General features: G+C 36.8%; 1 protein-coding gene across 2 annotated transcripts; it reads right to left on the minus strand.

Annotated features, from left to right (window-relative positions):
- Positions 1–3269: 3269 nt before the first annotated feature.
- On the minus strand, positions 3270–9629 carry LOC131638825 (adenylyl-sulfate kinase, chloroplastic-like). 2 transcript variants are annotated; one of them, XM_058909376.1, is made up of 7 exons: positions 9162–9629; positions 8213–8353; positions 4996–5150; positions 4787–4900; positions 4594–4678; positions 4331–4377; positions 3270–3718 (listed from the first exon to the last, which is right to left on the minus strand). In XM_058909376.1, exons 1-7 carry the CDS (start codon positions 9493–9495, stop codon positions 3620–3622), a joined length of 975 nt encoding a protein of 324 aa, XP_058765359.1. In that variant the 5' UTR covers positions 9496–9629; the 3' UTR covers positions 3270–3619. The 2 variants fall into 2 exon arrangements, with proteins under 2 accessions (XP_058765359.1, XP_058765364.1); XM_058909381.1 differs by lacking the exon at positions 9162–9629 and adding an exon at positions 8634–8810.
- Between the last annotated feature and the right edge of the window lie 2023 nt (positions 9630–11652).

The following is an 11652-nucleotide window of genomic DNA, read 5'->3' on the forward strand; positions in this document are numbered from 1 at the left end:
CCTTTAAATCCCCTCCCCTCCCCTCCCCTCCCCCTCATTTGAACCAAACCCACCCGTAGCCTTCATCTGATCCCATAAAGGTTGATAGTAGCAAATTTTTTCCTAGCAGCCATGATTGCCTTCAACATCCAAGTAGTATTACTACTAACATGAGCATCTTGGAGGCTCTTCTTTTTCAGGAAATACTCATGGACCCAACGCACCCAAAGATTATCTCTCTTCATGCTAATATTCCAAAGACACTTCAGCACTGCAATTTGATTCCAGGAATCTAAATTTATGATATTAAGACCACCCTGTTTTCCAAGCCACAGGGCTCTTTTTGCTTTTCTCTTTAACAGCCTATATAAACGCTCTGCAAATTGAGTCTATCTTGTGTAGCACTCCTTTGGTAAATCAACTTTTCTTAATGTTAATACATATTTAATTTATAAATTGATTAATGAGTTTTCAAACATAAAGAAAATCAAAGTTGATTAATGAAGAGTAAAAATGAATAATATATTTTATAATTTAATGTCCGAATATAGTTAATGTTATGTATTTTATTGGTTAATCAAACAATAAAAGTGATTAATAAATTATAAGTGAAATAAATAGTATATTTTTGTAGTTAATATAATTGTGAAGTTGATTAATGATACAATTTTATATTTTTATTATAATAAAAAACAATAATTTTTTTAATTAAAAATACCATTTACCATATAAATACGCTGAAAAGTGTACACGACGTCAAACTTTTTTATGAATATCATTTATTTGATTATTATTATTATAATTGTTACCCTCACAAGTTAACATTTTTTTATTTTATTATCAATATTTTTTGTTTTTGTATTTAGATGAATATTTACAAAATAATTTTCAGGTACAAATTAATTTTACTCGGGAGTTATTTAAAATCAAACTTTCCTAAAATTTGAAACAAAATGTACTCTTTGGTTTTTCCAGCCAGCATCCCGCTAGACACGTAGTCACGTACATTAATCTAATCTACGGGCAATAACTGCCCCCCCGTAAGTTACAAAAACCATAACGTTAACTACCTAAGATAAAACCCGGAAGCATCGCGGAAACAACGGCCTCTATATCCGATGCCAGTTCCAAAAACGTGACCTAGAAACAATTCCCCTCATTATTATACCTTACTTTCCTCATTATATATAATACTACTCAACAGACACTTATTGTTGTTGAATGATTGAATGATGATGACACAAGTGTTAGCAATGGTGGTGGATGGTGTTAGTCACTTTGTCAAAACGCTTTGGGCTCTTCAAGAAAGGCGATGGGCTTACACTTTCGATGTTGTTACATCTGCTGCGGTTTCTGTGACCATGACATTTGTGGTCTGCTTCTTGTCTGTTCATAATCGGATACAGAGACGAGGTGATATTGTGTTTTCCTCTTTCTGAATTCTGATGTAACAATGGTAGGAACTGTATATGTATCTTTATTCTTTTCGTTTAGCAAATCTTATCAAATTTTTATTTATAAGGTTCATAATTATGAGGAGAATTATTAGTGGTATTACTCAAGCGTTTCTTGTTAATCCATCTGTGCATTTGATACTTGTTAAGATAGTGCAGATTGAATGTGTGTCTGATGATACGAAAATATGTGATCGATCAATTATTTTATTTTTAAAAAATTTATATTGCATTTAGGTTTCAATTCAAATTTTAAATTTTATATTTGTGTAGCCGTGTACATGTTCTATTAATTAGTTTTTTTAATAAATTTTAATAGTGTCAACGTGTTCGTATTAAACTGGTTAATTTTTAAATTTTATTATGGGTGTAAATGTTTACGTCTTAGGCTCGTTCAGTGTGTATGATTCATAGCACCTAATTTTCTTTTTCTTTTAGACTAGATACAGTGAAGATAGCATTCCGTCCAACCGGTTCAACTTCAAGTCCAGCATCTTTTCAAACCAAACAGTCAAACACCATGAAATTTGTTACGTTTTTCTGTTTTCAATTTTTAAAATATATTTATTTTAACTTATTATATACATAATTTTTCTCTGCAAAGGAATTATTATCTCTTCGTTAACAAGTAAATTAAAGTGAATACAAATTTTGGTAAATAAAAATATAAACGGTACTTTAGTGTTCAAGAATCAATATAAACAAGGCTTTAAAGCAGCATACATCATCCCGGAATTTGTGTTTATTAAATTACGCCCTTTGATTGTTTTTCTCTTCCCCCCTTGATTTCATCTCCATTGATTCTACATTTCCCCAATTCTCGCCTCCCATTGTTATTTTGGAAGTGAAAATAAAGAAGTATAAAGAGTAGCATAAGGATAAACCTATACGGAATTGATTTTGTTTTTATCAATTGATTATATTTGAATTTAAGATTTTCTAGTCTTTAAATCTAAACATGATGTTTTACTCTTCAAGTCACCTTTTGGTTAATTTATCTAAACATAAATTATTTTATTTTTAACTGACTTTTAATCAAAATCAATTCCCTTTAAATCAATTTTTTTTCAATGCCAAATCAATTTTTAACTGACTTTTAATCAAAATCAATTCCCTTTAAATCAATTTTTTTTCAATGCCAAATCAAATGCACACTGGTTTCATGTTTGGAGTACCCATAATTTATTTTAAATGTGTAGAATTAATTTTTACATATTTAATTGTTCTCGATTAAAATGATTATACTTTTTAAAATTGATTATATTTTAAGCTAAAAATTGTAACTTTTGAGTTCAAACGTAATTTTTACACTCATTTCCAATTCAACTCACTTTTACATAATCACTTTAACTTCAACTTACCTTTAAGTAAAATCCATTTTATACCATCAATTCATTTAAAATCAATTTCAATTTATTTAGAATCAATTTATTTAGAACCAATTTTTTTCCAGCCATACCAAACAACACTCTCAATAAGAAGAAAGAATGGAGAACACCTTAACAAATCAGTCAAAAGAACCCCAAACACACCCAAGAATAATTACACTTTTTGTTTAAAAAGTAATTGGAAAATGCTAACCAGTGCCCTTAGGATAATGATTAAGACTTTAACGCCTCAAAAATTGAAATGTTATATTTTCTATAAAGTATTTTATTTTTTGGAATGCTTAACCATTGCCCTGAAGACACTGGTTAGCAAGACCCAAAGTAATTTGACATGGACCATATGCATTGAATTAATAGCTAGACAATTTTCTCAGCTACAGTTCCTTATTCTTAGGTGAGTTAAAAGGTGTGGTGTTCTGAACAAGCAATTGTTTCATTGTAAAAGCAATTAACTTGGAAGAGTAATTTACAGGGCCATTTCATTTATCTCAATATAATCTGAATTACAAACATCCAATATTGGCTAAAAGATACAAATCACATAAACTAAATCCTTTCTTCCTGTGTGCTTATTTTTATCAATCAACAACAACTCTGAAATCCTTCCTCATGGCTCCAACTTATTCAGTCCTGAAGCGCAGATGTGCAGGAAACGATGATTTCCTTGCAGCTGAAAGGAACAACTTCTTATGTGCTAAAATCTACAACACAATTTAACTACAGAGTAGAAGAAAGGATACTTAAAAACCCCAATAAAGCAAACAAAATAGGAAAAGAAAGGCCCCATCTAAAGCAAAGTCAGGCCTTCAGGTGTCCACTCTTCTCCAAATAGGATATCACTATATCTGCCATATCTTTAGGGGACTTACAGTCACTTCCTTTCTGTTGTAAGACTATCTGCAAGGTAAGGAAGGCAGTTTTTAGAAATGAAAATGAAAAGTGAAATCAATTAAGCGGAAAACAAAAAAATATTGATTTAGAATCCCAGTGGTGAAATTTCAGCAGAAATTTTTATAGGAAACGCATGAGCCTAGTTAACCATGACTTGTGGCTAATGCAGTAAGCCTATGTTCCATTGAAGATCAAGAAACAGAAAAAAGGAATTAAAAATGAAGCAAAATAAGTTACTCTGTCTCTATCTAGAAGAACAACAGTTTTAAATTCAAGTAAAGAGAACTAAAATATTTCAATTATAAATCAGCAAGTTATTTATTTTCTATTTGGCAACATTACTTACACACCAAAATTTCCACAGCATTTTTAAATCAGTTAACGGCAACTATATCTTTGGTTAACAAGTTGTATAGATTAGTTAACAGTCTAATAATCTGTTACAATGTTACCAGTTTATTAGTAAAACATTCTTTGTTGTTTAACCTCTACCTTGCCAGCCAATAATTGTGGTACCATCAACCATGTAAAAATGGTATAAAAAAATTAGTTTTTTTGGTTGCTCTTTTCTCCATCCTTCACATTACTAAGATGAAAAATACAAATACAAATGCAAACCTCACAGCCACGCGGTGGTTCATATGGATCATCTATACCAGTGAAACCTGCAGCATACAAATACACAATTCAACCCTGATACGAGAACTGATACACTGCAATTTGGTTAAAAAGAAGAAAATTTAAGCACGGCATATATAGCTGAACTGCTGATGCTAACATCGTAAAATAAAAAATATAGCAGTACGAGATTGTAGCACCCTGTTAGCAAACATACGAAATTTGTTCGCAAGCAGTTATATGAAAAAGTTTTATCAATATACCTTTGATCTTTCCTGCACGAGCAAGCTTGTAAAGGCCCTTTGGGTCCCTAGCTTCGCACACATGTAGCGGCACGTCTATGAAAACCTGCAACATGTGAGCACTGTTTTAGCTATGAAGAACTTCTTGTTTTATAATTGTACAGTAACTGCCAAAAAACCTGCATTTTTTATGACCATAATAACAAGAATATACCTCAATGAAACTCCCTTCTGGCAGTAGTGCTCTGCAAGCATCTCTATCCTTTTGATAGGGTGATATTAAACTAGTGATGCAAATAACACCAGCATCTGCAAAGAGTTTTGCCACCTCACCTGAAATTTTCATAAATACAATATATAGGGGGACATATTTATGAAGCCAAAAAAATCTAGTGCGTGTATATTTATTATAGAAAGTAGAACCTCACCAATCCTTCGAATGTTTTCTGAACGATCTTCTGCTCTAAAGCTAAGATCACGGTTTAGACCATGCCGAATATTGTCACCATCAAGGATGTAAGTCAGTTTTCCTTTGGAGTGCAAGCTTTGGCTCAAAGCACACGCAATAGTACTTTTTCCTAAAATGAATAATGACTTGTGAGTCCGGAACTCAATTGTGTGCATATGGCATCTAGAAGAAGTAACTGTACAAGCTTTTATCCCCATCTGTAGAATTATATTTGATGAGTATAACTGTGTTGGACTGTTGGCCAACGCCATGCTAAATTACACTATTTCAATTTTCACGACATCGCTTCTTTTTTTCAACTTGTATGGATTTTAATTTTCATACAATATCACCAAGAGCAAAGTGTAGAAAAAGGAGCAAATTTTAGAAAAGGCAGTGCGCTTTCCAACGGTTGTATTTACTTTAACATGTCAGGGATAAGTAACAGTATGAGACGGGAATTTCAATTGTAGGGAGAATTCCAGAAAAATCCCAATATTGAGGCGGCAGGGAATTCAGAACTGTGACAGTTGGACATCAGAGTGGCTTTTGAAATAACTTCAGCTGGAATACTAGGAGCAATCTGACAACATCTGAATTAGGAGGGGATGCAACGGAATTGACCATTGAGGTCTCTTAGAACAGAGATAGTTTATTCCAAGCCTTTCTAATAAAGGTTTAGGGTTAAATATGTTTTTAGTCATTATAAACTTACAAACTTTCATTTTTAGTCCTTATAAATCTTTTTATTTTTATTTTTAGTCCGTATAAATGTTTTGGGATTAAAGTTGACGAAAATATTTATAGGAACTAAAAATGAAAGTTAATGATTTTATAGACTAAAAAAAAACTTTAACCCTAAAGTCTAAATCCATATCACTAGTAGCTATACAAGGCAATTGTTGCAGTTTGAAGCTGTAATCCAAAACAATTTGGTCTACACAACCATGCTGTTGAGTTGCCACTATCATTGGCAGCCAGAGTGATTGGATTGTTATTGTAGTTATACAGACAAAACACTAACTGTGTATCATCTGAAATAGAAGGTTGTTTTAATGATCAAATTTCTACGGGAAGGTTTGGAAATCTTCGAAATGGATTTAGCTCCTTACCTAAAAAATATTCAATTGTAGCTTTGAAAATTCCATATGACTGGGTCCAACCATCTCAATGCACCTCCAAGGAAACATCATCCCCTCGGGTAAATTTAGGTTGTTGGAGCCACAGAAACAACCTCTACAGCTTTATGGCTTATCTGCCAACATTTTAACAATCACGGGGACTGTCAATAGCCTAACGGTCTTTGTTTTACAACTTAATGTCTTAACTAGATTATGGTCTATGAGATACTTTCTAATGCCGCTGTCATATTCTAAAGGTAACAAATGTTTGCTATAGGGGCTACTTACCATCTTTGTTTGATAATTTGAGACTCTAAACAAAGCTTTTATGAACACTTGCACCTGTTCAATTTGTGCAGTATCCAAACTTGATGGACTGCTTTCACACTTTAGCTCCTCCTCATCTATGTCTATCGCTAGGAATTGAATGCTTTTGTGCTTAAAATTGTGACACGCAATAAATGCTTTATCACATAACATACATAATACGACTTTTTCCATCTTGTAAGCTATTTCTGATGCATGGAGAAGAATAGTTCACACTTCTAAAGCCATTCTGTCACATCGAGGGAGTTTGATCTTCGAAGTACGGGTAAAAGACTGGTTTGGGTCGAATAATAGTTTCCCTGCGCATTTCTAGTAATTTTTGGGCTCGCGTTTCTAACCTCGGCTTGAGGGTTTCCCAATTTTCTTGCAGTTGTTCCTTCTAGGTGAAGCTGGTTAGATCCATCAAATCTGGAATAGTCTGTTTTCGAACCCCTTGATGAATAGCAGTTCTACATTGAGATCGAGATCCTCTGAGTACAATGCGATGGTTGCTGAAAATTCCTAGAAATTCCTTGAAGTGGTTCCGATTGAGTTCGGAGCATGGCGTTGATTGCCAATAAGCTATCCATTAGTTGATTAAAACCCAGTCCCTTCATTATTTAAGCTCTCATTCTAACATTTCAACTGATTTGTGTAGCTTTATCCATGGGTAAGCACCAGCTTTAAGGTCTAATACTAATTGAGACGAGATTTTGGATTTTAGGGAGGACTTTGATAAAACCTAATACTAAGGCTGGGAACTCAAAATTGTGAATGAGTTCCAATAAAGTTGAGAGAATTGAGACTCGAGTAGAGAAAAGAGAACAGTTGTTTTCTGAAATGTGGAGATGATTTTTTTGCTTGACCACTTTTGGTAATAATAAATGCACGAGAAGATAAAACCATTTGCAAAGGAATATGACCACTACACAGTGCTTACTCAGCAAGTGCCAAAACAGAAAAAGTTAATAGATAAAATGACACAAATGTGACCAAAAATATATAAAAAACATGAGATAAATCTAACTTAAAATGCCACTTAAACCGCTGCAGCAATTCCTGTAAGAAGTAAGCATAGTTAGACAAGAATCTACCTTATATTGCACTTTAGGTAATGCAATTTTCGGCATTGATAAGCATCAGTAATTTGAATTATAGTGGTTCCAACAGAAAAACTTGCCAAGCAAAGTTTTATGTGCCGATGCGATACATACTCCGCATAATTATATATTCGATGGAGAAATAGTAGAATTACGTATTCTGTAATGAAAGTGTCTATTATAGGTCTATACTAGTCCTTACTCTTGACAATCTACTATTTTATACAGCACCACATGCATATATGTCAAGTTCAGTTAAAAACAAATACTCACTATATCTGCCCATGCATAAAAAGTAAGACAAGACAACAAGAAATCCTAATTAGCAAGAGAAAGCCAACATCACAAGAAATCCTAATAAGCCAGAGAGAGCCAACATAACAAGAAATCCTAGTAAGCCAAAGAGAGCCAACATAACAAGAAATCCTAGTAAAAGCCAGAGAGAGCCAACATAACAAGAAATCCTAGTAAGCCAAAGAGAGCCAACATAACAAGAAATCCTAGTAAGCCAGAGAGAGCCAACATAACAAGAAATCCTAGTAAGCCATAGAGAGCTTAAAACAAAATCACTCAGAATCTTACTCTTGTGCATAACTGTGCTTAATTTTCATTTGATTTCATGTACTAGACATTTGTAGATAGTAACAACCTAAAAAATCACAAACCTGAACCACTGAGACCAGTTAGCCAGATAACACAGCCTTTTTGCTGAAGCAGCTGCTGCCTATCACGATTTTGAACTGGACATTCATGCCACAAAATATTTGTCGAGTTCCCAATGTTTGACATCTTCCGGAAACTTTTACCTAAATCGATAACAACTCAGTTAACAATTATAATCATCATTTACACTATAGCTTCTCTATGCTAGACATCAAATGACAAAAAAGAAAAGGTCAACTCTCCGTACATATGCATCAAAATTCAATACTTTCCCTATAACTTAGAACACTCAAATCTTATCCTAATAGATAAGGACGAAAACAAAAGGAAAAAAGAAAAAAGATAAGCAGCAAAATCGAAACAATACAAATAGAACACTAATCACTCGTCCTATTATTTGGAATTATGATTCATGATGCTTACCTGAATAATCAATCACCTTTGTAACCCTTAATAGCTTCTGAAACCTAATTGAGAATCAGTTTTTTCAATCTACGAACATATGCATCGTTTTAAAGTTGACTGTTTGCCCAATTCACTGTAGCTACTTGCTACACGTTACTAAATTGTGACCCACATAGCTGAAATGTACATATTTTATTTTATATGGTTCAGAAGGAATCTCTTAATTCTCCGCCTTTCTTCTCTAATAATTATTATTTCCCTATTATTTTAAAACCATAAAAATGTTCTAGATTCTTTCTGAATTATATACCATTCCACCTAACAGAGTCTTTCTACTGTATATAATATAAAGAAGCTCGTTGAAATTGAAATTAACTAATTAATGACTTTAACTATGCAAAAGACGAATAATAGCACATAAAAAAGCATTTCACAAAAAATAATTGAGAATTGAGATTCCAGATTCCAGATCTTGATAGCTTTATAAATCATGATAGAGAGAGAGAAAAAAAGAGTCTGGAAAGAAAGAAAGAAAAAGAATAGTACTGTTATCCGTGCAAGATGGTTCAGAATCGTTCTTAGCCTTAATTGGCTTAAACAAGTTCCTCGAGCACTTGCGATTGCGGGCACGGTAATCGATCAAAAAAGCGCTGGTGTATTCCTTCGCCGTAATGAATTTCCGTGAGTTGAATTTCGCACGGTCGTGGCAGAGCACCAAGCTTCCGGGACTACGGTACGATCTAGCGACATTGGTTGCGCGGAGCTTAGAAAACCCTAGGTTCTCCACCGCCGGTGACGGAGAAGTCACCGATTGTCGGCATTCGACTTTACCGAACATGCCGGGGCTACACGACGGTGAAAGTAATTTCACGGTACTCATTTACGGCGGAGGAAGAAAAATTGGGCGGTAAAAAAAGATTGAATTGAGAATTTGAGGAAAATGGTGAGGAAAAATAGGATTGAGTTGGATAACGGAGGTTCTCCTGTAACGGTTTTCTGTTATGTCTTACATTCCATCGCGATAAATAATTATAGTGACATTTTTGCGATTTTGAATTGTCATATTTTAAAAATAAAAATAAAAATTTGCGCCGCAAAATAGTTAATATTAACCTGTTAATCAATAACAATTATATATTTTATCATATAGGATTTAATTGATATGTACCAACATATAAAACAGATTTATATGGTCTATAAATTTTGACCGTTTAATATTTATTAAAATTTAATTTTAATTTTAATTATGAGAAAAGGGGATGTGCACTGACAGTGTAAATTATTTTTACACTGTCAATCAATGACAATTGTTCTGGACTGGGTCAAGGGTAGGCCCAACATAGTTTCGGCCCAATAAACCTCAGAAGCCCAAGCTCTTCGGTGGCTCACCTCTGGGTCTAAAGCACCCATCTTAGATGTGCTCAGCAAGACCATCTTCGTGGACCAAGTAGCACCCGACCGGACTGGACCCCGAGTCGGTCGACCCTCGGCACCACGCTCCCCGCGAGCTGGCTTATGCCCGGCACATGCGCTCCGCGCGAGCACCTTCATCGCCGAGGACCCTGCTCCTCGCAGGGCTTCTTCATATCCAACCCTCCGAATAGTACGGAGTCAACGTGGCCCCTAAAAGACCGCGTCTCCCTTAAACTTCGGAGCGGTTAACCAGGACAGAGGGCACTCACACACCTCCGATATTTCCACTCAGGAAACCTGGCAGTCTCCTAGTTGGGCTTGGAAGTTCAACCCAGTAGCGAGATCATGGCCCAGCGCTGGGGGCTGTAAATACCCTCTTTCACTAGAGGGTCAGGTATTCACTTCTTACTCACTTTAGCTTGTACTTGCGCTCCATTGCTCGTCCACTTACTTTGGCATCGGAGTATCTTGCAGGTACACCCCCCTCCTCCTTCCTAGAAGATCCAGTCCGAGCAGCCAGCGACAATTCTTCTGATCAGGTACGATCAGTGGCGCCGTTTGTGGGAAGACTTGCTTCCCCATCTTTAACAAACAAAGATCAAAGCTAATCCTTTCACAATCGTCATGGCTGACAACAACAACATCCCATGCGCTGATCCCTTCCTCCTGTAACAGCTAATCGAGGAGTCCACCCGCGAGGGGGCGAATCGTCGTAGGCAGGAAGGAAATCGGCATACCCCCGCCGGGCAGAGAAGGCCCGGGCATGAGACCTCGCAACCTAGGAGGCAGCAGATCCAGAGCATCCAGCAGATGTAGGGCCTCCAACAGGTTCAGAACGTCGAACAAGTTCCTCCTGAGGGACACGTTCGGAACGGAGAAGACGAGTAGGCCCGAACTCACAATGGGCCAGAATATCCCCAAAATGAGAATGAGACTGACGCCAGGGACGGGCATACTGCCTCCTCGTTCACCCACACCTCCGACAGGCGAAGAGTCCGTCACGAAGAAGAGGAAGAGCAAATCAACATCCCCGAGGGTGCCGACCCCACCACTGTCCTCCTGCTCAAAGAACTGTAGAAGACAAACAGCCTCCTCCGAATCCAGGACGACTGTATCCACGAGCTGGAAAGGAAGCGACGACACCGCTCCCCTCCACGGAGGCACTATCGGTCGCGTTCCTATTCCTCCTCACGCTCACCACCGAGGAGACACCGTCGGCGTTCCCCATCTTCACGCTCTCCACCTAGGAGATACCATCGCCGGAGATCATATTCCCGCTCTCCACCTCGAAAGAGCAGGAGAAATCAGAGACCGGAAGCCACTGAAGAAAGAAGCCTCTCCCCTGAACGAGATCACCGAGGCCCTTCCAAAGCTGTGCTGAAACCCCGCGAACGTCCCCCTCCCCGGGACAACCGCGCTAGCCCGGACAATGTCCAGAGAAAGCCCCGGCGAGGCAGACACTCAACCTCCTCGGGACCAAGTAACGAGGAGGACTTCCGCAGCCCTTTGTCCGAAAACATCCGGAGAGCCCGCCTCCCTCGGGGGATGGAGAAACCACCAGTGTTGGACCAATACGACGGAACCACTGACCCCGACGACCATATTCGGAGCATCGAAGCTGTCA

Source organism: Vicia villosa, linkage group LG1, assembly GCF_029867415.1.
Source record: "Vicia villosa cultivar HV-30 ecotype Madison, WI linkage group LG1, Vvil1.0, whole genome shotgun sequence".
Lineage (NCBI taxonomy): Eukaryota > Viridiplantae > Streptophyta > Magnoliopsida > Fabales > Fabaceae > Vicia > Vicia villosa.